The sequence below is a fragment of the Oxyura jamaicensis genome, chromosome 11, assembly GCF_011077185.1.
Source record: "Oxyura jamaicensis isolate SHBP4307 breed ruddy duck chromosome 11, BPBGC_Ojam_1.0, whole genome shotgun sequence".
Taxonomy (NCBI): domain Eukaryota; kingdom Metazoa; phylum Chordata; class Aves; order Anseriformes; family Anatidae; genus Oxyura; species Oxyura jamaicensis.
The window spans coordinates 2,172,884-2,199,683 of record NC_048903.1 but is presented as its reverse complement, the minus strand read 5'-3'; the positions used below and the strand labels follow the sequence as shown (position 1 = coordinate 2,199,683).

Below are 26,800 nucleotides of genomic sequence, written 5' to 3'. Positions count from 1 at the left end.
AGGGGAGGGGGGAGGAAGGGAGGAGGAGGGAGAGGACGCGGGTTCGAGACCCGCCTCGGCACGGCCTGGTGGGGAGGGGACACAGGGGTAGGGGGCGTGGGGGGTAGAGGACATGGAGGGGAGGGGACAGGGCGGGAGGGGACACGGAGAGCAGGGGACAAGGAGAGCAGGGGACATGGAGAGTAGGGGGACATGGAGGGTAGGGGGACATGGAGGACCAAGAACATGGAGGACCAAGAACATGGAGGATAGGGGACGTGGGGTAGGGGACATGGAGGGCAAGAGATGTGGAGGGCAGGAAACATTAAGGGGAGGGGGTGTGGAGGGCAAGGGACATGGAGGACAGGGGACACGGGGTAGAGGGACACAGAGGGCAAGGGATACTGAGGGTAGGGGACACAGAGGGCAGGGGACATGGATGGTAGAGGACATGGAGGGCAGGGGACATGAAGGGCAGTGGACATGGTGGACAGGGGACATGGATGGAGGGGGCATGGAGCGTATGGGACAGCACGGCCCCAGAGGGCACTGCGGACCATGGACGCCGTGTTTCTGGAGCAGGCCAGGCTGCGTGGCCCAGCACCGATCCACCTTCCCCTTCTGCGCAGAGGCCGCCACAGCATGCACGGAGCTCCTCAAAGCAAGGGCACATCTTTAAATAAATAAATAATAAAAAAAAAGAACTTACTTGAAAAACATACCTGTGATCCCACGTGTCCACCGACCTCACGCCGGCCGGGACCGCCAGGGCCTGAGGCTGCCCTTAATCCCGGAGTTTTCCACCGGGGAAGAAAAGATGCTTTCATGCAGCGGGGAAGCAAGTGGCGGCAAGACCTCCGCCCTGGAAAAAAACATCCACCCGAGTGCCAGGAGGGCCTGCACCCATCAGGAAAACCTTGTTCATGTTCCACAACGGGCAGGAATTAAAAAGGATGAGCGTTTTCTGTGGATTTTTCAAGATAGGTGTAAGCGGAGCTTCTTACTTGCTGTTTGGGCCAAAGGAGTGGTTTTCCATCCGAAATAATGTTTCATGTAATTGAATGGGACTGTGCTGATCAATACTGGGGTGGGGATTTACTGAAGAATTTATTTTGGTATGGCCAAAAATTTATTGTTTCTCATATAGCACAAACCCCCACTGATTTTTTGTTGTCCACGCAGCCAATACAATAACCTCCAAGGGAAATATGTCAGAAATTTGTAACGAGGGTCCACTTTTATTTGCCAATTTCTCACTTTTTCCCAAATTAATGCTCCAACCCCAGAGCTGGGGCTGGTGCTGGGCACTGCTGAGCTCTCCCCAGACAGCTCCAGGCCCAAAACACGAGCCCTGAATGACACCGTGCTGGTAAACCCAGGGAAAAACAAGAACAAACAAAAAATAAAAACCACCAACCCCAAATCTCGTTTTTCCGGTTGAAACACAAAAGGGTGGGGAACAAAGGCTTAGGTAGAAATTAGTAAGTAGCACAAAGCAGGTTAGCAAGACGAGCTCATGCGTGACTCATTCAGGAAGAAAGGAGCAACGAGGCCACCGGCACGGCGATGCTGCGAGATGTGGGCACCTGCCCCGAGCCACAGCTGGATCCAATAAAATAAAAATAAAAGTAAAAATAAAAATAAAAATGGGCGCCAACAACAGAACCCACAGCCAGACCAAAAACCCAGGGCCACTTCGCCCTCACCACCACCTTTCCCAGCATCAGGCTGCCTGATGCCACACTGGGTTTGCAAGCCCAAGGAAGAGGAAAACACCAAGGGCAGCAGGAGGGACCAAAAGCTCACCAGGGATCGTTCGCTTCATGCGAGGGATGTTGATGGTGAAGGCGAGCTGCCCTCTCCTGATGAGATGTGATAACACAAATCACTTCTGCAAGGAGAGCTTCTCTGCAGCTGCCCAGCAAAACGCTTTGGAAACCAGCCCCCAAAGGTGGCAGTGGTATTTGGGCTGAGAGAAAGATTTCTGCTATAGAGCTCTGTATTTTCTTTATTATTATTGTTGTTGTTGTTTTAAGGTGCATTTCCTGCTGAAAAACTTTGCTTTTACAGCTCAAAATGTTTCAAAACAGCGTCTGCTGACCCTCCCTGGGACCCCTGGCTGTGGTTTTCCCATCCTGGCACTGAGCACAGGAGGTTTTCTATCACCCAGGAACCCTCCTAAGGTGGGCAGGGGCCGACAAGCTTGGCTGCATCAGGGACCTTGGTGGCCCCCAGCATCCTTTGGGTGGCCACCCAAACCTGGGCTGTCCCCATCCTTGCCCACATGACTCCGTGCATTTCACAGCCCTCAGCCCTTCCAGATGTATTTGAATCCGTGATTCACACAGGGTGGGATCTGAATTGGTTCTGGCTTCATTAGGACCAGATGTGCCCCACTTCTCTTTTATCCCAGAGGCAGCTCAGCCTCAGGGGCAATGCAAGGCACAGCACATTGAGATGCTGCTGGGGGTTCTGATGTTTTGAGGTGATAATTTGGTTCTTCCTGCATTATTCAGCATGATACTGTGGCTGGTGGGACAGTTCAAGGAAGGCAATGCTCCATTATTCCTTTTTGGGCAAGGTAATGGTTTTGAATGTGGGTCCATGCCCACCCCAGAAGAACCTTCCAGCCCAGGATGGGCCCATCCAACACTGTTATCATCAGCTTTTCCAAGCTAACCCTAAAAGTGGGGGTTTCTTCAGCACTCAGTTGTGCTGCAGGCCAAGTCCGGAGATGCTCACCCCCAGCCAGGGCAGGAGCACAACAGGACCATGCAGCCTCGTCCTGCCTGGACAGACACAGATGGCAAAATGCCACAAAGGTTTGAAGAAGTGGGTGACGGATGCACCTTCATGGGGATGGGTGGTTTGAGGGAGTCACGCGCCCCATGGGCCCACTGAGACCGCATCCCGGTGGCCACGAGCTAGCTGCACTGTGCAGAGCAGAACTGAAAGCAGAACCAAAAAGAGGATCTGTCCTTAGTGTGGGAGCACCCACCCCCGGCAAGAAGGGGACAAGGGGTCCCGAGAGCTCCTCAGCAGCAGCAGTGGCTCTGTACCAAGCAGCTGGCCAAGAGGGACAAAGGATGCTCAGAAAGGTGGTGAGGAGCAAGCAACCTGGAACTGCAGTTCGTGGCTGGCCCCTGTGCAGGGCTGAGCCTCCCCAGACATCCTCCCCTTCTTGTGGGGTGAAGCAGCACAGGCTCCCCAGCAGCTCTGTGGCAGCTGTGCCCCATTGCAATGGCCACCAGAGCGGTGCAGGGTGCTGCAGAGCAGGCGATGGAGTGGGAGGGGACCTCTGGGCCCTTTCTGGGTAAGCGACACCTCATTCTGGGAACCGAGATGCTCGGCAGCCGTCCCGCCACAGAGGTGATGGTTAGTCTGGTGCTTCTGGATGGACCCGCTTGTTTCTGTAGAACCATCTTCTGATGAGACAGAAGTTAGTCACCCCTGTGGCTTTGCTTGCAACCTGACAGCAATTCAGCGCTCCCCCTGCCAACTGCCCCGCTACTCCCCGAGCTTACAGCCATCAGGGCATCACCAGGTCACCCCCACCCAGGCAACTCCATGCAGACACAAGTGAGAGACCCCTGATCCTAAAACCAAAACCCCAACCTGCCCGAGCCAGGGCAGGTGGAGAGCAGCAACACCTCCTTACTGCTGTCCCCTCATCCCTGTGAAGGTCTTTACCAAACCAATTTCCCCAGCTGAAAAAGACTAAGGCCCTTGTTTGGGGACAGTTTCAACATCAGCATGGGCAGGATTTTAGAAGAGGCATCTACAAATACTGTGGAAGAAAGCACAATGAATAAATAGAGTAGTTCAGTTGGAAGGGAGCTACAAAGTCCAGCTGCCAAGTCCAAATGATGAGGAAGGAAACCTGCAGACCTCCATCAAGCTGAGGATGACCTTTCCTGCTCAACTGCCAAGAAACCGTAGCCTGTAGTGCCAAAACCGTGTGAAATACTAACTGGGTGTTGCACATTTGAGTTAAAATGATAGTCAAGTGAGGAAACCCAGCAGTAAGTCTTGACAACACGTTCATAAATGAGCAAAGCTGAATTACGTGAGCTTCGGGCACATTTTACACGTGAAACAGGAGGAGCTCAATGACAGGCCCATGGGTGTCCATGGGATGGCAGAGATCATGCTCCCCAAGTATGGATGGGAGCATGGACTTACTGCAGGTTGAAAGCCCTCTATGGCAGAACACACTCAAGAATTACGACCATAAACCTAAAAGCAAACAAAAAGATTCACTGTGAGAACCAGGGAGGCTTTGCTGCCTGCTCCCTCTGCCCCATGACCCCCACCACATGCTACAACCCTCCAAACAAGCAGAGCTTTGTCAACCCAATGCACCTCCATGAGGAGAAGGCCATATATATTTCCCTTTGCGGAAAGATCCTGGGAGCATTTATCCATGATTATAAAAAAAGATCTCCACATAGCTCTGCAAAGAGACAGAGAGCCGTGCTGAAAAGGGCTCAACTCTGCAGCAGCAAGAAGACGAGGACAGGAGCTCGAAATCACAATCTGCAGCCAAAGACAGAGGAAGCAGGCAGGTCCCAGAGAGGGCTCAGGCAGGACATGGGTTGGTTTGGCACCAAAATCCGTGCTACAGGAGGGATATCCCTCCTGCTTCCAAAATCTGTAGGCTAGAACAAATTCACTGCTGTGCACCCAGACCTGTTGCTGGCCTGGTGTAACTGTTCCTCTGCCTGCTCTCCTTTTTGCCACGGCTGGTCGCAGGTGTCCACCCAACAGTCCTCTGCCTGTTAATTTCCTTCACTTGCTAAATGGAGGCTTGGTGATGTCTGTGACAGAAAAGCAGGCACAGCAAAGGCATCCACAAACAGTGTGTGTTAAACTGCGCTAATTATGAGCCCTCAGAGCCATGTACCCCCTTCTTTTCCTCAAGCCAAGGCCACAACCATTCTGGCCAACCCAAAACGAAGGGAAACAGCACTGCCTGCTGGGCCGGGCCCGTGAAAGGCGCAGAGCTAGACAGCATTGGGAAGGAGCGGCTGTGGGCCCGCCTGCCATTGTCTCTTCTCACCTGAGGCGCTTGGCCACCATCTCACTTCCCTTCCTGGAGAGGCCGGAGGGCAGCCAGCCGCCAGCCTCTGTACTTCAATCCACCCTCACAAGGCCTCTGCCCTGAGCCGCCTTGCTTCCTCCCACATTAACCTCAGCTCCTCAAGGCTGAGACCTCCCCGAGGAGCACAGTGTGAGGAGCCATCATCTGTGGCACTGCCACCAAGGACCAAAGCCCCGAAACACCCCAGCAGTCACTGGAGCATCACCCGAGCTACGTGCTGCAGCAATATTTGCACATCAGTAGCTACGAAGGCCATGAGCGGTCCAACTTGCAGCCTGGAAGTTATTCTTTGCCTCTTGCTTCTCCAGGCCTACACTTTGCTGGAGTTTTGCACATTGTGAACAGCAAAAGCAGCGGAGTTGTAGCTGGAACAGTCCGAGGAGGCAAGGCCCACAGGGACGGCCTCTCTCAGCAGACGAGCCCCTGACAGCTGGAAAAGAGAGAAGAGCTTCTAGGAAAAGCCTTTCTCCAGCTCTGCAACATTTTTCATTTCTCAAGCTAACTCAGTGGAACAGTAGCAGAGAAAAAGCTAAGAAATGCGGTCGGAACCCAGAAGAGAGGGAGAAAAGTCATCACCTGTTCCGCAAGAGCAAGGGGAAAAAGGGGGAAAGCGGCTTAAGTGTCCAGTTCCTGTGAAAAATGGGAAAACGGTGCCTATGAAGCATCAGAAACCCACTTTCCCCCAAGACAGCACCATCAAGTCTAACAGACTGGAAAGCACAGCCACTAACCAGGAGAGTTAAGGGCACCAGCAATGACTTGGCAGTAGTCTGTCTCACCAGCTTTGACAAGCTGTGGACCAGACTGAGCAAGAAACATTCCCATTTTCAGCTTCTTCCCTTTTTGCAGATGTCTGGGTTTTCCACGGCCACCTACTGGGGGATCACAGCAGTGACCGAGTTAGCAAACGGCTTCTTTACGGTATTATTATTTATTTTTTCCACTCGTGAGCTTTAAGAAATGAGCCTGAGGCAATTCTGGAAACTCACTTATCTCAATCTGTAACTAAGATGTTTAATAAAGTTACTTAAACCGTGAGCCTAAGCAGCTGTGAGCTGTGCAGCAGCTGATGAATATGCATGCACTGGGATTTACATGTTGTTGCAGCGTGCAGACAGGATGCAAGGCAAATGAGTTATGAGAAATGTTGTCTATGCAAATGTACAACTCTGCTGTAACTTCTCGCTGTAATTCTCATCCTCGAAGCCACTCTTGTAATTCGCTCATTTGCATTGGAAATGCGCTAGCAAACTAACGTACTTTAAATAAATCAGTCCTATTTTGGTGCAGACAGGACGGATTCCTAAATGCATCTGTAATAAAGTGGTGGCCTGAACTAATGGTGGGCTAAGATATCAGTCCTGTCAAGCCATGACATTTTGGACTTCTCTGAAACCACGTCTCCTTCACTTAACTTCCCAGCCCTTACCTAACCAAGGCTTCTCATTAGACAAACCACCGCAAAACAGAAAAGCTGCTGTTTTCACCAGCCATCTCATTTTCATCATTGCTTGCTAGAAAATGGGGAGCCAAGAACCCAGGCCAGGACAGCTGATAGTTGTCATGTCATTAAAGAGACCAGGAAACCCATTCATTCAGGTTTTGAAAACCTAAAGTAAAATGGTCTAAACTTAACATTCTGGATTCTCTTATGTGAGGAGGGAGCCATGTAACTGCAAGAGGTTAAAAAGAAAGTCAAAATTTACCAGGCTTCACTTGCTCCGGTTGCCTTGCAGGTCACGGGCATCTTTCTCCATTCCAAAAAGCTCCAGTGTTTCCAGGGACTTCACTCCCAAACTGAGCACAGACATCCCCAGGGAAAAGATGTCAATGACTTAAAAAAAAAAAAAAAAAAAGAAAAAAAAAAAAAAAGAGCACCTTTGGCTGTAGGTGCCTCATGCTGGAGGCCATTCAGATTCCCTCTGCTACTCATGCCATTTGCAAAGCAAGCTCACTGTGACAGGAACAAGGGGACAAACCACCTCTACCCTTCATGTGCCTCCACACAAGTAAAGGCTTTAAGAATAAAGTAGCCATCCCCTCATGATGTACCTTGGGCAGAAAAGTGGATCATTTCATGAACTTGCAGGTAAACTGTCAGGTTATCCAAAGGCTTTATAAATGGCTCTTTAAAGATGCGTTGTTAGTAAGCTACTGCATGCCCTTCCTGTCAGAGCAGCTATTGGAAGCTTCAGCAAGACAAAGTAATGCTGCCTAGCATCTGTTTTTGTTTTCAGAGCTGCCACCCTTCCAAACTACAGGATATCTTCTGAAGAACCACAGACAACAGACAGTTTTTGTTAGGCACTACTCAGATCCACTTAAAATCAGCTTTTAAAAGCATGAAGATCATACTTCGCCCTTCTGCATGGAAACACTTCTAAAGCAGTCTTCAGGCCTGGTTACTAAAAAAAACAAAACAACAACAAAAAACCTGTACAAACCCCTGCACATGACTTCAGTACATTAGCAGCGTTGTCAGTCAGCACTAGCTGCTTGAAGTTACACCATCTAAAATTTCAGCAGCCTCAGAAGAGGCTTTCAGGTGTAGCACGTAACATCCGTATCTTACCCACAGCGCCTCACCACATTTCCTCATTTTCTCAATTTCAACATGCAAACTACCTTTTGTAGTTGTGCTCTTTGGACGTGGAGACAAACCAAAGGTTTAATGGCTGTTATGAAAATGTGAAGGTGAACAATGCTTTGTGCGCGCACAACCCTGTGGGTTGAATCAACACTGGACAACGTGTGTTGGGGTTGGTTCAGGTGACCACTGGATGTCACTATTGCCTCAAGCATGGCCATCAAGGCCTGGTCAGGGGTGGGATGGAAGCATCAGCATCCTGCTCCTCTCCCACCAACATGTAATGGGTCAGCTTGAACTACCAGGATGTCAGAAATGACTTTACAGCAACTTGTTTTCACTACACAGAAGTTTATTATGAAAGTTAAACATACAACACAAAAAGTAGCAAAAGCAATCCTGTAGCTTAAGGCAACTCTTACAGGAGATGAATTCGAGAAAGATGATGCAACTTCAGTTTAAATAGAAATTATGAAAAATATCAAATTGCATCAATAACTTAAAATGCACTTTAAAAAGTCTGCACTAACCAGCAGAGGGTAAAGGCTTGTGATCTTAATGCCAGCATTAAGATATCGTAAGCAGCAGAATGCTAAATGATGATAGGGAAAGTTCAGTATTTACACAAAGATAGCGACGTTAATATCTGATAGCATAATTTCCTGTGTATTTATGGTTTAGAACCACTGAACCGTTAGGAAAACCTTTTAAAATAAATCTTCAGACTATTCCATCAAAAATACACAGATGGCAGAGAAGATCCAAGGCTAGGGATGCGTGCAGATGCGTGCGTGTGTCCCTTAAAATAACTCATTGCAGAAACTTTAGAAAAATTTCTTTGGGGGTAGGAAAGCAAGAAGAATACGTGGCCACGGAGTGAAAAAGGTTATCTTTTAGGTGAATCACATTTAAATTGAAGTATCAAAATATTTCTATTTGATGACATTCTCACAATTTACAGTTACTGACGTGATTAAGTGAATGTTAAATACTCATATCATTAGCATAGAAAGATTCTCCTTCACAAGGACATCTGCTTACATTTTTGCAAGACCTCTTTTACATCATTTTGCCATTACCGAGGAATGTAGTTATTTTCATTACAGAATTTCATAAAGATTTAAGTATTTTTATCATACAGTTTTGACCTTCAAAATCATTTTTAAAACACTGAGATTAAATCACTTATTTTAAAAAGGTATCCACATGACATTTTAATTAATCAGGCTGTACAGGAAGCACCACATTTTGACAATGCCAGATGACACCACATTTCCGATCAGTTTTCCTCAAATATCAGATGCAATGAAAAATTTGGAACAAATCCATTTGCCACCACCCCAAACAAAACAGGAATAATTCACACAAATCAACTCACCCCAAATTTTACCCTGTTAGAAAATGCAATATTTACTGCAATGTAGTCTTAATTTGCATAAGATTTGACAGAAGCGTCCTTTGCACAGCATGAGATTTTCTGCGCACCACCTCATCTCAACTTTTCACCATTCAGCACAACTTTACAAAAAGCGTAAGATATAAAATATACTTAAAGCAGCTATCTTAAACATGATTTAATACATATCACCTTGGCAGCTGATCACTTTTATTCCCAGTTTAACATGCTGTTGAATCTGATCGTAGAGTTGCAGTATCCCTTTTTTAAGAACTATTTAAAAAAATCCCTGAATAAAACAGAAGCCAGCCTGCGACTTCCTATGAGTTTCAGTAAGGTACTATATACAGGGGTATAACAACCGCCCAAACTCACTTAATACAGAATAAAATCTAAGACAGATATCGGGTCAGAATGCATTAATGCATGAAAATATACATTTTACGATTTTATCATTTAAAAAGTGGAACCAATGGATTGTTAGCAGTTAAAAGAATACTGCAACTGTAACATTTACAAACCCGGAGTTTGAAACACGATTCCAACAGCACTGATCCACTGGGTTTAAGCTTGGAAATAATGCAAAAATAATGTCAGCAGTTTTTAGGTGGTCTTACAAATTTAGAAAAAAAGAAAACTGAAAGAAAGATAAGAATGCATATCTAAAATAAAGCAGGAGCACAATAAAGACAATCAAAACTCCAAAAGCCCATATTAAAAAATTAAGCTTGGAATGCATTGGCTTCCAGCAGTTTACAAAAAAAAAAAAAAGTTTTTAATCTGTAATATCTTGACCTATTTTTAAGTGACAATTTTTATTACATTGAGAAAAAATGTTTTTATAGCTGCATAAGTTTCCATTTCACTAAAATAGTGCCAACAAAAATAAGTTTGCATAGAAAAACAAAATTTCAAATTGCCACTGGCTACATGCTTAAAATGGGAAATGCAGGTATCGTAACATAAACATAGTGCAAACCATGGCAGTTCATGGTGATTTTGACTGCCGCAGGTCAGGAAACAGACCATAGTATACCCAGTTATCACAGTTTCTGGTCTTTTATTAAATCCTTTGCCAAGTAGAAGCAATGCGTGCAGACCCATGGCACGCCTGCTGCTGTTGATTAACGTAGTTTGAGATCATCACCACTTCCTAGGTTTGATCCAGGACTAGGGTCTTGTTGTCTTCTTGCCTGTATTAAAAAACACACCTTTTAGCACCAAGAAGTGATTTCAAAGTTATCAGTTTAGTTCATTTCTTAATTATCAAGCACATGACAATAAACAATTTTAAATCAGAAACCCCAAATTTGAAGTGGTATCCAATTCATCCATTGTTAACAATAGAATCATTCTTTCCCCCCTCAATTTAACAGTCCCCCAAAGGGCAGAGCTCCCTGAGGAGCAGACCCACACCATCCCCCCTCTGCAAAGGGGCTCAGAGCTTCAGCTCTGCCCTGCTCCCAACCTCAGAAACCCTCCCGCAGCCAGGCTGAGGCTTATCTCAGCACAGTAAGGCAATGGGGTTTTGTGTCTCTTCATCTGAAACACATGTTCTTTGGTGTGAAATTCCCTTCTGTTAACCTTTCCTGTGAGCATTCTCAGTATTGAGACTTTTTGGGGAAAAGCTACAATGCCAAGATGGCAGAGAACGTTACATCATTCCCAAATAAACCTCCCCTCTCGATATTCATGCAGTCAATATTTACTTTAGCTTTTCCTGGAACAAAGAGGCTTATAACAACACAACAGTACCATTTAATTTATAGATAAACATTTTAACAGTTCTTAAGAGTCTGAGTTTTACTGCAGCATTTCTTCCCTTAGTACACCTGTGAAGTTAGCAGTAACACAAAACTTGAGAAATCTTTGGTACTTATTACTGAGCCCATGTATAAAAAAAAGCGATAAAAGTTCTCCTTTAAGTAAATGATTCTATTAAGCAGCTTGAATTTATGGCAATTTAAAGAGGAAATCAAGGATGGTCAGTATTAACATCAGTCCTTGTAAAAGACACATACTTTACCTGAAAAACAGATGTGTGTACCTAGTATGCCTGCTTCTTCCAGCACTAACAAGCCCCAGACACACACTTCTCATCCCAAGTGTGCTGCATTTCCTCTAAAGCAGCGGGCATTTAACTGTCAGCCACTAAGGTCTGCAGCAGAACACAAAAAAGAGGGGCCAAGCTGCCCCCAGCCACAGAGACCTTGCGCGTCATCTCTTCTGCAACTGAACAGTACCTTCCTCCTCTGGTTCGGGTTCATCACCCGAGCATTTTGATTTTTCTCCCCTGTACACATGCAGGCTGCTTTCAAGTCGCGCACACAAACGCAGGTAAATATTTAAAACCCATTCATATACTTCAATTTTAAAGCAGTACGTCTATTCTGGGAACGTTCAATATACGCGAGCTGTACTTTTAAGACATGTTATCGCGGACACCTTGGTTTAATTTACAGGGTGCACAGCTGCCACCTCGGCCTCTAAGTACCACTGCAGCCCCACCAGTCCCAGGCTTTCAGCCGGGGGAGTCATGCTGCAGAAGCATTATTTGGCATAGCTCTGAGTTTCAACAGCTGCAGCGACCTGCCGCATTCAGGGCTTCAAAATAGCACTCTTAAAAAAAAAAAAAAAAAGCTGAAAAAACAACCACCAAGAACAACAAAAAAGAAACAACCCAAAACAAACAAAAAAGATGACCCTTCCCTCCTTCAGAAAGCTCTTTGTGCTTTGGTGGAAGAGGCAGGACAGACTCAGTGCGGGCAGCTGTACCGGGATATGCACGGCTTAGGCAATTATCAGGTTCACACGATGCCACCAAACAATACGGGCGTTTCAGCTAAGCAGTGACTAACAGTGACACGCCGGCTGCTCCGAGATGCTCCCTGGGCTCTTCTGAGTCACATTTACTGACACAGAGGAAGCCCTCCCGCCGCAGCGGCGGTTAGCCCAGTTCACAGCACGCTGCTGCTTCCCTCCCATGCTCAACTGCAAGCGAGCCACGTCTGCCAGCTCCCAAACCCTCTGGCCTGACCTGCCAGCACCATTTTCTGCTGCTTTCCCTGCCCGTTTCTTCCTCCCTTACCTACCGTTCCTCTCATCTGGCTAATTTTACACTGCCAGCACAGTTGGCTAGCTTCACCCACAAGGAGTCTTGCTTCCTTCTGCTATTTAAATACCGATTTCAAGTTACGTTTGCCTTTCCCGTGCAATGATCTCATTCTGATGGGCACCAAGTCCATTCAATGAATCCCTCTACTTGTCAGCATGCTTCCAGAGAGGATGCTCCCTCCTGCACCCTCTTGGTTGCCATTGCTGATTTGGAAACACAGTCACTATTTTCAATATCACAACCAGTACCTGGTATGTTTACGTATCCAGTACATAAATAGGACTGCTGTTGGATTTTAGATGTCCAGGGGTTAGATCTTCTCACCCTGTTCCACTGATGCAGGCTATACCCTGACTGAAGGAAGCAACCTTTTGTCTACACGCAGAAGAACACCAAAAACAACCACTGCCATCCCTGTTGGTGCACAAACCCACAGACTTCTCAGTAATCGGAGGGATCACTGTAGCACAAGCAGGTGCAATCACGTACAGCGCTCGAGATTTTAAATGCTAATGAGCACACTCCTTCCAGCCACTCAAGCAACTTTTGAAAACTGCCTTCTTAGCAGAAACGCAGAATTGTAGGAAACCGCATTGAATTGTGATTTTCGTGTTATTTTCAAAACCCAAATCATCCAGCTTTTTCAGTGATATGGACAGGCAAAGTTAACGATGAACACCATGCTTCGGTTTTACTGTCTTCGACAGAAAACTAAAACTGGGATGTAATGATTTTTCTGAACACAAAGTGGTTGTTCTGCAAGTCCAAACAGATGCTTCCGCACTAACTTAAGAGCTGTACTAAAATTAACAAAAGAATAACAGTTCCACTTTGCATACATTTCTCCCACTGACCAGATCGTGCCAAGATTTCTTCTTGTTTTAACTGCCTCCCGTTTCTTCTAAGAAATAAAGGCATGCAGTCTTTACGTTACCACTATCTTAGTTATATTCATCTATTTAGTTATCAATTTTATATTTAAGCATATTTTACACTTACTAGAAAAAGATCGCAAGTTAATTGCTGCTGTATCTCTGCCTTAAAAGCAACAGAGCTCCTCCTTCAGCAAAGTAATCATAAACACGGCAATTTTATTGTCAAAATTCAGCGAAGACTCCAAGGTAAGGGCATATGGTTGCATTTATGCTTTGCCTAAAGGGGTCTTTCCTTCCAAACCATATGAAAGAATCCACATGATTCATGTGATCGCTGCTACTTGAAGGGTTCAGTAGTGGCTTCTGCAAACAACTACCAGATTTGCCCTTTCATGTGATATGCAAAAGGCATGACAAATTACCCTCAAATGTACTGAAAGCAGTCATTACAATGTCTTAGAGTAGCACATGTGGATAAAGGTGTAATTTTGCATTTCAGTAAGTGGCGATTTACATGTGCAACTCCTGTGTGTTGGAATGACAGCTCTGTCTCAGAAGCCCTCATCTACTTGTGCTATACCACTGTACAGGAATGCACGTGGAACATGCTTGTTCTGCCAGACACCGTCCCATCAAGGCACGTGGGCACAGTAGGAATGACTACAAGAGTGCTTTACGTGCTAAAAGCACCACCTATGTAAAAATGAGAAATACTCATGAAGATGAAGAGGAATCACCACGTACACAGCAAGCACGCTGTAGAGCATCAGGAATTAGGTGATGTTTCTGGCCACGGACTAAGGGCAAAATACAGCTTTCATACCAAATGCCCCCAGATTCTTAACACCCACCTGCATCAGGAACACAACCACCAGCATGGCAGTATCTGGTAGGTCACTTCAGTCTGTCAAAGACGCTGACGGTTCTTTTTACGGACATAAAAATGGCAATCTGCAGTAGTCTCTCATTTTGGGTCTAATCAATCCTCTGAATTGCAGCATTCGCTGTAATTTTTGAAATGCATAACTTATGAAGCCCTGCAGAAGCAGGAGAATTGCTCTCTATGAATAATGAGCTCAGCTCCTCAAAGACTGAGACTTGTTTCAATTAAAAAAAGATGCATCTATCTTTGCCACGAGGAAATGGAGTACGCTGCCATGAGTCATGCACAATGAGTCATGAGAAAACAGTAGTTATTCATCTTATCTCAGCTTATTTCAATTTTCAGTCAAATACTGATTTTAAGTTTGAAGGAAGACTACTCTGAACGTTACTCAGCTGAAAGGGTCACAACTATTTGCAGGATAAACTTGTAAATACTACACGGACCCCACGGCAGTTGGGATTTTCCTGAAAATGAATGCATTTTAACCAGTTCTGCCAGTTTCCTTCCAAATATCCTGTAGTTGAATGGTTAAGACAATGGACACACAGGGAGTTCCAATACCCCAAAATACTTCGCGCTCAGCTTTCAGCGCATAAAGCCATGCAAATCTTCTGCAATACGGAAGGAATTACGACTGGCCACGAGCCATTTAAAACCTCTAAAGTAGGAGACAGCATGACGACTGACTGCAAGAATTGCAGGAACTTGTTTGGCAAAAAAAACATGTTTCAAAGCCTCCTATAGTATGCTATTCTAGATTTATTTACGCTAAATTCATCTGCTGATATCACAGGGGGAATAACATACTAATAAACAAGGTAAAAGTTATTAACAAGAGCAGTTTGAGTTGATGGTAAACAATGGCAAGAAATACCCATGGTGATACTCTTGTACCTACACTCTCTTCAACCCTGCATCTCTGAGCTCTTCCCAAGCCTAAGCATGGGCTAAAAGTCATTTCAGGAGTATGATGTAGTAGGAACTGTATTTTATGTTTTCTTCTCATTAAATTAGATAGCTTGAAGTCATCAAAACATCAGCTTACAGTGTGAGTCTTTTGGACAAGGATCACGCTGGAGCATTTACAATGGGTCACTTGGGTAAAACTAAGAGCAATGGCAACTCAGGAGGAAGGCACACCAGCGGTTCCTCCAGCAGCCAAGGCAGTCGGACACCTCCTCCTCCTGTTGTTGGTCACGCTTTGAACACTGCCAACAGAACTGCTTAAGCTGGCTTTGAGCCTGTAACTACACCCTACTCGTGAAAGTAATGGAACAAGGCAACTGAATACTCCTATTAATCCTGTTTGCACCAGCTCTCAATTCCTCCATGCCTAGTATCGTTCACTCCCCTCTGTCAGCCTGAGACCCTGCAGCAAGCCCTCTGCAAATCCTCAGATATGACTTGTCAAGCACGTGTTGGGTGGGAGTCACTGATAAGAACAATCCATACCCACAAGGTTCTCCCTCCCTCGGGCATCCTGACTCTGAAGGTTTTGGGGCACAGCTCTGGGACATACCTGAGAAACCACCTCCCTTTACCAGGGGTTCAGCAGGAAAAGATAATGGGACACTGGTGAAGGGTAAGGGAGGAAGGAATTGAGAGAGAATTTGAAGAAGAGCTGCCACAAAGAGTAGCCTAAATAAAGCCATTCCATGTACAACCCCACTGCAATTCTTTAATTGCATTCTGGCAGCTCCATCCTGCTGAAGCAGACGGCGCAGATGCATTATGTGCCTTGGCATCCGTCATCTATAATTTACTAAATAAGTGAAAAAATCAGGCTACATTATGAAAAACTAAACAGTGAACATTTGGATTCTCTTAGAAGGTCTGTTAACCTCCTGAAAAGGATTTTAAAAAAATTTTGAGAACACATTGCAGATACTTCTCTAAAAAGCATACAACCGCAGGACCAAAAGGAAAAAAAGAAAGAAAACCAACACCCAAACAAAGAACCAGAAGCAGAGAGAAAAATACTTAGAGACTTCACAGCATCAGCATCCAGCATCAGCAGTTGCTTTGTTTGCCAGCCCTAGCACACGTTTTACATTTGCCCTCCTTTCCACCTAAACCTGGGATGAAGTAGTCATCTTGATCTTTCTTAACTATGTCAAGCACCACTTAAATTACTCCAATAATGGAAAATTATCTTTCAAATTTGGTAAAGAGATGTGGACATTTGAAGTCCTTAGAGAACGATTACTGTTACAAACTCTATACTCAATGCGCTTTTTTATTCTTGTATCAATTTTCATTGCTTTTTCTGCTCACAGAAGGGAAAAATACAGTTTTCTTGACAAAGATTAAAATAATTTAGCACCTACCTCAGTCAAGACTTCATTTCAATCTTCCAGAGATCTACTTCCTAGAACCTAAAAGCGCACGGCGGTTGTGTTACATGCTGAGCCTGCTCTCACCAACTACTACAGGGCTGCAGAGCACGACCAGACCAAGTACACAGAGTTTAATAATGAATTCCAAATTCACTTGCCTGAAGTCCTTGCAACTGTTTTATCTTTGTTTAAAATCTATGACGATGCTACTGATTTTAGTACTCCATTTGGTAACTGGACTGAAAAAAAGCACGTGAACAGAGTAAGCTCTTAAGAGCTGCAAGTACAGCCTAGTTAAATTTTAACTTTTGTTTGAGAACTTGAAAAAAAGCTTAAAATGCTTCCTTTTAGAAAGTACTGTTTGAAGGCTGGTATAAAGGTTATAAATTTATAATTAATATTGATTGCCTCCAGACAGTATTCCTCCGTTGCTCAGCCCCTTTCTAACCTTCATTGACTGAAGGAAGATGCTTATATTACACTATTCCCTGATTTGCAAAATTGATCTCCTCCATACTATATCCAGCATTGATTCTGTACAGCACAAATTGTTTTTTCCAATATATGCATTCCCTAGCACTTTTACAGAAATCTCAGCTGTTTAGAAGTTCTTGAGAAACGATCTAGTCATAACGTTACCAGCCTACTGGTACTGCATGCACATCAGAGGACCCTTCCACGCAACGTATATTCACACACACGCTTTAATGCTTTTTTTCCCCCTCAGTTGCGTTGCAAGCATCTTGAATATCAATAAAATTTCCTCTATATTCACACATGCATATACATACACACACGCATACACCAAGTCTGCGCTACCCACTGTTACCCAGTAACAGTTTGGGTTGCTTTCACACCCAAAAAGCTTTGTTAAAGTTTAGACTAAATGACGTCATTTTGGAGAGTACACAATTAGTAGTACTTAAGTTCATTCCAGATTAATTTTTGAGGAAAAAAACTCAATTCAGTTTGATGAGGAACAAATAGGAAAAAAGAAAACTGACTGGAATACTGTATTTTCTACTGAAGCAAGTTGGACCCTAACAAAATAACTACAATTAGGGCATTTGTTTACACTGGTAGTTTCATCTTGCTTCTTCTCCTTTGAGCAGGGAGAAGAACTTCACTGCCTAGAAGCTTGGACAACAACGAGGCCTACTACTAGATTTTGTTTCAATTGTGAACTGTTTGCTTTAAAAAAAAAAATAGTGCTTTGTATTGAGAGGGTTTTCTAGTGGAAGACACAACAAAAAGTTTCAAAACATATTTTTTCCCCAGCAAAACGTGAAGGTTTTTTAAATGAGAATTTCATGCAGTTTCCTAAAATGGCTCTGCTTCGCCATTAATGTTATTTATATTTAGCACAAGACCACAAACAGACAAATTGCTAGACTACGCTGTTTCAGGGAAGAGCGGATCACTCTGCCTCTCTACATTGTTGCTAAAACAAAAAGCATGGCAGTTAAGATGGGAAATGAACACAAAATAGAAAAATATTACATTTCAAAAATGCCTGTTGAACCAATTACATCGGAAAACTGACAACAGATCCAACCCACCCCCAAATAAAACAAGCTGTAGAACACATTCAGCTCAGCAGAAGAGAAAGAGTGGGGCACGCTGCACTCAAATAACTTTTTGTTTCTGTTTTAAAGCTATCGTTTGCCCTACCTAAACATAAGAAGTACCTGAAAATATAACAACAGACAGGATACCCTCTACTCTTTATTCATTGCTGAAAATCCATGGCTTGATACTTTTTGCTCCAGCTGTCAGGAGGCACCTGAGGGCTGCTCCTCCTGGACTGACCACGGGCTGTTACTTTCCAGGTATCCCAACTTCACCAAATGGGGGCTGCTTAAATCTCAAAGTCATTCTGGACACATTTTGCTTCATGTTACTATGGTCAGAATGCTGAATAAAAAGCAAAAAGTTTTTTTCTGGAAGACTCAAGCATTTCTAGACAGCAACCTCACGGTAACTTCCAGCAGGCATTTCTTATTGTGACGCTGCACTCTGGTCATTCATACCGAAACCACACCAAACAGAAGGGAACACTGGTATTGACTCTCTTGTCCAAGAAAAAGGGATAAAGAGACAATGAAAATCATCATCTGCCTCGCTGCCATCCCTGCTGTCTCTTCAGTCTCTTCTGTCTGCTTCCCTCTGCCAAACTAAGTACAAGTATTTCAAGTTTGTATATCTACTTAATGGCATCAGTTCCCAAATACAGGGCTAAAAGGATGGCCCTGGACCAAGTTCACCATGGTGTGGTGCTTGCTTATGGAGTGAGAACTTGGCCTTCAGCTGGTGTGAAGTCACTGAACAGTGTGAGTTTGCCAAGTAGCTTGGTGCTCCCAAGCTTATGAAACTTGGGTTATTTATTTCTTACAGTAGGCTTTACCTGGGGATAAGGTCTTCCTTCATGTGTATTATTAAATCCTTACTCTCTCAGCATGCCAACGTTTTTGTAAAAAGTGAAAGTCATTAGAATACATTATTAATTTTGAAGGCAGTAATTAAAAACACTCTCTGACTTCAGAAGCATCTTTGAAACAAAGGAGTTCTGAATGCAATGAGGCAGGATTTGTGGTATCCGATGTGACCAACCTACATAAGCTGACAAAAACCAAAACCATCTCAGATTCAGAACTGAAACATGTCACAAGTGTAACAGGACCCATTTCAACTCATTTTAAACACATTTTGCTTATAACCTTAAGGCAAAATTCCTAAATTCATTCACATCCAAGAGTAATACATCCTACTAACGTTAGGATAAATGCTATAACTGGACCAAAGTATGATCACTTTTGGGAAAAAAAAAAAAATCAAGCATAACCTGGCAGCCACTACTAATTCTGTCCTCAAATGCAAAGGATACATTCATTAAAGTAAGGATCTGTTGTACTGAAGTCATCGATATAAAGGTACAGTATTTGCTGAAAGGAGTGCAAACTTTGTTCTGTTGGCTTCACAGCACTATAAAGATATTTTTTTTCCTTTTATAAAATAAAGAGAGGACACTTAGGAATGATTAGTATTCTAATTTTCATTATTTAGTGTTACTGCATTTGCTATTTTTCCCCTTCAAAGCATAACCATATAAATCTCCAACTGCCCCACACAACTGTTTTAAACTGTTCAGGAACTTTCGCTGGGATTGCTCCTAGGCAAGAATATACCACTTTGCTTTAAAAGTCTACAAACAGACTTCAGATAGGGAATCTTTTCTACACAGAAAGCTGTATAAATAAAGAATTGAGTCTGATCATTTTCATATGCTGCCAGGCTTTGGACAGATGAATGTTTCCAAAGAGCTGGCGCCTCTGTTTTGGGTAGGAGTGGGTGGAATACTGCAGGATTCTCCTTCCCTCCCCCACTGCACCAGAATCTGGTCTCTATTAAAGGCATTTCAGCTCTAATTCTACAGTCAAAACTCTGCTTTTATAGAGACAGTGTTGCAATTCCTCAAGCAATCCCTAATGCTGATGCAATCCCAGCCCAAGTCTGGCAATTCCAAGTTTCACTGTCCATGCCGTGCTTAGCAGGAAAAATGAAATTTTAGTAACAATGAGATGTGCAGATAACATCAAGAAGTCTATGCTGTGGGGAACTCCACCTGTATGTAGTGTAACGAAAATGCACTTGTAATACTTAGAACTACCTTTTCTAACCGCTCTCTAAAAATCTTCAAGTACCATCTCTGTAGTGCAACCAGAGATACAGTTTGAACTACTGAAATTACACAAACAGTCCACAATACAGTTTGGACTAACATTTTGTAACTGTTAAACCATACTTCTGAGCTGACCAAGACTGTAAGCACTGGAAAATTTAGAGGCCATAAATAAGACAAACACAGCAATGCACATTTTTTCATTCTGCTTAAAAGCTGCATTAGAATACAACTGCAAAAAAAGTCACCGAAACAATGATTTGGAAACCTGATTCCTCCTGAGGAATGCATTGCAAGTCTATTCCCCAACCCCCAGATCCCAATTTTTATGCAGTTTTGACACCCAGAGTGAAAAACCTTGTCTGTAAACATTCTAGGTATGTAGCCAGGAAGTCTTCCCCCAAACATACAAATAAGAAAATGTAAATATAAAAAGAAGTCGTAGACCTACAAGTAACTGAGGAAAGATTGCTTGGTTAAACATATTAAACATGCACAGTAAAATAAAATAAAACACATGTAACAAAATGTATTGCAATTTTTAAAAATCTCTATTTGGTATCAAATAAATTTGAAGTTAATTTGGCAATTCATTTTTTTTTCCTGCTTAAGCACATTTCAAATCATTTATTTTTCATTTTCTCCCTTTCTGTAGGTGATCCATGCCAGGGCTTCAGAGATGAACAACGGCTGTTCTTGTTTTAATAGAAAATGGGTACTGGAAGCTAATAAGGACATCATTAACAACTGGCTGCTATGTTATTAAAAGCAAGAGTATTTTCAGAAGTTATTGAGTCCAGTTCCTGCAGCTGGCCAGGGATGTTTTTTTTGTATCTCAGTGTCACAAGCTTTGATGTCTTCTGTGAAACCCCAGATGCTTGGTATTACCTCAATCTCATTGTCAATTGAAAGTTTCTATGTATCTTAGCTGCAAATAAGGGGTTTCTACGCTTGGAGGAAAGAACAAGTCCTACAGAACTGCAAAAGTTATTCTTTTGGTATTTTAAAGCTTCAGCATTCAGCAAGCAGAGTAATAGGAATAGGTAAGAAGGGCATGGTAGGGGAAACTGAATCAAGCAAAACTTGATGCATAAATTAAGGTCAAACATGTAAAGCTGGTCTTAAAGTTCCTACTGTGTTGTTAAAATTAAGGCAGGCTGCCTCAGATCTGCACGAAGAGCTTTAAGATTAACTTCCTTCTGAACTCAATTTACAAGCAGGTTCCAACTATGATGTGACTGGAGACAAAATGATCCAGATAGTCTTGCTTTTACAAGGATCCAGTGGCAGAGAAGCTTTAAAGGCAACGATTTTAGTTTTGCAACAGCTGACATCTGACCTAGCCACATCAGCATTTGCAAAAGAACACTGGCCACCTCTTCAAAGTGATGGGTATTCTTCTCTGCATCTCTCTTCCCTCTCGTTGTCATGCTCAATGCCTTCCATTCTCAGGTGGAAGGAAGGAAAGCCTGCCCAACCACCTCAATTATCAGTGAAGATGCCAGAAGAAAAGCAGTTTAGCAGTATAACAACGACAAAGCTTTCTAAAACCCTGAGGTGCAGCAAATTGGTCATGTTTGATTAAGGTCAGACTATACTGATAAAGCAGGGAGTAAGAAGGAAAGTTAGCAAAGGAAATAAATTTGAGCTCCTTCTGTCTTATCCTATCCTCTGCTTGACTGACAGGCTGCCTTAACTTGCCTTGGAAGCTCTCCTTATGTACTACTCATCCTCTTCCACCTCCTGCCTTACTGACATCTTAGAGCAGCTGGTTTCCATTCCTGTTTCTGGCTCCTCTTTTCTAGATCCCAGTAATTTCTGCTCTCATTGAGGAAAAAAAGAAATATTGAAGACTCCAGGGCCCTAAAGAAGCAAAGCACAAGGTAGTGGGAACTATACCAGTGAAAGGAAAGAGTGGAGTATGACTCCGCACCAGTAAGAACAAAGCGAGAGGAAACTGGAGTTTGACTGGCATCTGATTAAGTCAATTGGTCACGTTTTCCGCAACATGGAACAGCCAGCTAGCTACAAAGTTATCTGCCAGCAGCTCCCCAAGCCTTTTCTGCACCCATAGGAAATGCATGGGAGGCAACGATGCCTGTAACTGCCATCAAAGCATCCTTTGACAGAGAGATGGCAGCTCTGTGAACAAGTGTAACCTCACAGCTTAAGTACCCACCAAAAAAAAACCCCACAGATCATCTACAGAAAGGAATAAAATGTTCGAAATTGAAGATTTCTTGTCAACTTTGAACGTTTGGAACTCCTCCTTAGGAGAGTTTAAAGCAACACATTTTGCGATTTTTACATGACAAAAATTGAACAACAAACAAAATGCACAACATTGTACACAGACAAATCAATGCAAACAATCTAAAGTTTTGGGAAAGTACTAACCAGTTACTGACAGCAGCTGTGAAACCCTCACCTCCATTTCCTCCCGATGAGACCTGTCTCTATCCTCGAATTCACGAGTTCTTCTCCGAGCTTCTTCAAAGGCTTGCTGTGCCAATGCATCCTCCTGCTACCAAAACAGATGACACAGAGTGACACAAAAAGCAACCCTAACTACCAGACTACATTTTGTTTGAATATTGGGAATCATTTGACAGCAGCCAAGACTAGTGTCCCCTACAGAACCTGCTAGAACACAGATGAGTTCAAAAATTGCTCATATAGGTTAATGAATTATTACCTACCTTCATCACTATGGCAGGGGGAACCAAAGCTGAAACACAGCTACTACTTAAATGCATTTTCAAATGAGAACTGCTTTTCGACAGTAGTTTAAAATACTGTTTAATCATCTGAAAGCTAGAAATTCTCAGAAGTTATATGAAAGAGGCAATACATTTCATCCTCCTTATAAAAGTCATTTTGAAGACAGTATTCACAGGTATATTGAGACAGAGTTCACTGGCATCATGACATACATAATGGCAATTTAATTATCTTCCTTTGAAAAAAAGAAAAAGGTATTACCCAAGTTACAGACCAATTTAATCTTTCATTTTATCAAAAGCTGCTGAAGGTGCGCCAGTACAAACATACTTCATAATCCTTACATAGCCTTTAAATTATTCAGGTTTAGATGCAAAATGCAAAGCAGAAGTTATTCTTTCACTAATTTGTATGTATGCACATACAACACACAGGAAGCCTACAGCAACCCTATTGTTTATTTTTAACAGCAGCTTTTGCATGGGAATATGTTTAATTAATGCTCAAAGGATCAACAAAACCGTAAGTGATAAACTGTATTGTCTTTGCTCCCTCTTAACTTTCCACCTATAATTATTGCTAACTCTGCTCATCACTCCCACATACACAGAAATGTTATTTTTAAGTCTACAATTCTCTTAAAAAAAATAAAAAACCCTAACCTTGACTGGGAGAGGACAAAAACATTGTGAGAACTCAAAGTATTAATACACCAGGGGATTAAGTGCATGAATTTTTTAATTTCAGATAAAACATCTCTAGTCTGAGAGAATGTTAAATTGCTTTTTTTGCCAACGGCACAATCATGCACCCTGAAGCTACTTTGTGAAGCGTTGTGAATGAGTGCCCCTCGTGGCCTAACACAGTTAAATACAAACAGCTGTCAGTCAGTAACCACACAGCCAGCTCCCCAGAAAGCTACGCTGAAAGGCAATGTTTAAAGCTCCCCATAAGGTAGGTTTGACACTACTAGTTTTAAAAGTAGAATTCAGTCCTTTATAGCTACATCTTAATGCTTATGCAACACGTAACAACCAATGTCAGACAGCGCAAAGCTTGCTCTTCATGACACAGAAGGATAGAGATAAAATAGGCAGGTTTGTGTCTCTGATGACTGCAGACAGGTTGCCTTGTTTCCAATTTACAGAACTACATAAAATGCCATTATTACTTTTTTGGGGGGGGAGGTAGATTTAAATGAAAAAGGATTTTTCCATACAAGATTTCTGCAATTTTACCATCATTTGAAGATTAATAAGAAGCTAACGCAGCCTCAACCAGGATATTTTTTAAAATGTTTGTTACCAAAAAAATACTAAGTTAGAATTTCAGAGAAGAATCAGCATGTGAGCATGCTGACAACTGAAAAACTGGTTTACTAAAGTCTAAGAAAGGGGAAGAAGTCACATTCTGATGCTTCACTGTTAAGTAAAAAAAAAATCCGCTCTGGTCTTGGTGATGTGTTATGAGAGAAGTTAAATGTCTCAGAATCTTGTACAACACCAGTTTAACGAACCTTTTTCAAATGTCACCCAAATCTAGTAACTGCAGCCTGGAAAATTTTGCAGTATGAAGCCTATATATATTAGTTTTATTCAGTAAAAATGCTCCTGCTACAAATCTACTAATAAAATGAATATGCAAGTATGAACCATATCAACGTGAGAACAGAGAAAAACAGCCCCCAAATCAGAAAAATAAAATCAAGAGACTTACCCATATCCCCACCTAGCAATCACCAGAGTCTGGTAGGAAAAGCCTTTCTAAGGACAATAATTTATAACCACAGAAACTACATAGCAAGAATGTGATATTACAGAAGAGATACAAAAGTACTGAGGACGTAAACAGTCTTTTAGTGAGGCTCCACACAAATACCAAATTCAAGGAAGTTTCAGACCCAGGTGGGGAAGATACCCAAGCACCTACATGGAGCTTTACGTGCATTAGCCCACTGAAGCCTCAAAAAGCAGCTGTGAATCAGGGCCTCCACCAACGAAAGGTAAGGTTGCATAGCAGGAATACATGAATGGATTAAACAGAAAGAGCACTAGCTTAAAAGTTACATTTGAAGTACTTTGTTAGACATGCAGCTTTCCTTCCTGAGGTATTTTTTGACCTGCTGAAGGATAGTATCATTTCAGAACTGTGGCAGCAAGGAAGAATTGTAGCTGATCCAGCACTGGTTATTAAGTAGTGCTAAGAGACAGGAAAATGCAAGAGCATTAGATTTGTGTAAGGCAAGCTTACCCAAAACCAGCAAGGGTGCGGGGTGATGAACACCGGTAGGACCTCACGTGACAAAACAACGGGCACCACAGATACTATGCCACGTATCATGAAGCACTTGAACCAGTTCTGACACCACTGTTATTTTGGGATCAACGTCGACAGTTAGATCAATTGCCACTAGCAGTATTAAAACAGTTTTAGGAGGAAGCAAATGGCAAGATACAGGAAAAGGGAAACCAAAGAACGTAAAAGATTGTTAGCATTGCAACCCTTGGGGAAACGTGTAGAAAAACAACTGAAGTTTTTACATCTTTTACATTTTCAGTATTTTTTTCCTCTGACTTGCACTTAACATAACCTTACCTAGTTATGCTAAGAACCAGTTAACTGCTAAGAAGTACAAATTGAAAATAGATTACACACTTGTAACTGAGTGCAAGTGTACCTCTGCAGATACCCTGTGCAATACCTCCAGCTCAGCACCCTGAACTTGAAACACAAGAAAGCATTGACATCTGAGAGTGTGCATGCTTTTTTTGGTGAGGGAATGTAAAAAAATAAATAAACCATATGCTCAGTGCACAAATACCCTCTGAAGACAACAATAAGAACTCTTAAGTGTAGTTGAAACCAAGCATGCATGTCAGGAAACTAAAATAATCCAAGAGCATGCAAAAACACGTCATGAAATTAGATGAGAAGCACTGAACCCGCAGGTCACTTGACCACCCTTCCTTGCTGGAAGGGTGCCCACGTTTTTCAGGAGCTATCCAGTTCTGGAGAAGGGTGATGCTACCTCCTCCTGAACACGTGTCCCTGTCGGTCTGCTCTCAGTTCAGACATGACAGGCATTGACCAAGAAACATGGGATTTTTCTTGCACAATCCTCAGAGGTCTGCATCTGACCTTGCTGTGTAAGCCATACAATCAAAAGGAGTTCTAATCCATACAGCCTATAGCAGTTACTCTCTTTTTAAAGAAAACACTGCTGCAACAGAGATGTAGCTGTCTCAAATGCTGACACCCAGCCTTGGAAGAAGCGAGTGCCATTGCTAATAGCAGCACTCGAGGGAAAGCTTGGTTCTGCAGCTTCTCCCCCAGATTAACAGAAAGCGGCATGCTAATCTGAGAACAGTCCTACCATCTACTCTAGACATCCTGAGGAAAGCACACAGGGCTGTGACTATTTGAAAGACACTGTTTTGATACAAAATACTTGTATTTAAGCCAGGACAGAGTCACAATAACACGATCTCACTAATGCTTTTAGTTGGTTTCTGAAGTCTGGGAGAGGCAAGGCACCGCAAAGCTTGCAACTACACATCTCCATGTAAAATCTGATTTACATACTTCTAACTCTTGAATGGAAACTAATTAATTAATATGGCCTCCAGTTCTGCACATCTGCAATAGAGAAGTGCTCTTTGCATTTAATTGGAATTACAGGGACCCTGTTTAAGTAGTGACTAACTGTGGCTTCAGAATGACTAAGAGGGAAGCCCTGAGGACAGCTGAGAATGAGATGCACACAGCAGAAACAGAAAATACATCCTTATTTAAAGCAGCTCCAGTGCACAACTGCCAGAAGCAGCCCCTGGAGAGCTACAAACCCCCAAAAGAAACAGCTAAAGCACAGTTGGTCAGAAGCATTTTGACATCACCCAGGTTCATGTGCTCATGTCAAAATCATTATTCTAAGGATAATTCAACTGGAGTTATGAGTGAACATATCATACACACATTTTTGCCTAGATTATTCCCTTCACAGAGAAAAGGCTACAGCTAACAGCTGCAATAAATGTGGAGCAGCTTGCCAGGAGAGGACCTGACATCCACGCTGTGCTCACTATAAAAAGTTTTGCTTTGGACTTTACTTCCTAGCGTGACCCATTT

The 26,800-nt window shown here is 43.0% G+C and overlaps 1 protein-coding gene across 3 annotated transcripts in view; it reads right to left on the bottom strand.

Annotated features, from left to right (window-relative positions):
• Window positions 1-7,998: 7,998 nt before the first annotated feature.
• CBFB (core-binding factor subunit beta) overlaps window positions 7,999-26,800 on the bottom strand; it is a 42,406-nt gene continuing 23,604 nt past the window's right edge. Inside the window, exons 5-7 of one of the 3 annotated variants that reach the window (XM_035336727.1) lie at window positions 22,383-22,478; window positions 16,267-16,314; window positions 7,999-10,256 (exon numbers count right to left, since the gene is read on the bottom strand). In XM_035336727.1, coding sequence (XP_035192618.1) covers window positions 16,285-16,314; window positions 22,383-22,478 — 126 coding nt within the window. In that variant the 3' untranslated portion in view covers window positions 7,999-10,256; window positions 16,267-16,284. Of the gene's footprint in view, window positions 10,257-16,266; window positions 16,315-22,351; window positions 22,479-26,800 lie in introns of all 3 variants that reach the window. The other 2 variants (XM_035336725.1, XM_035336726.1) reach the window with 2 other exon arrangements.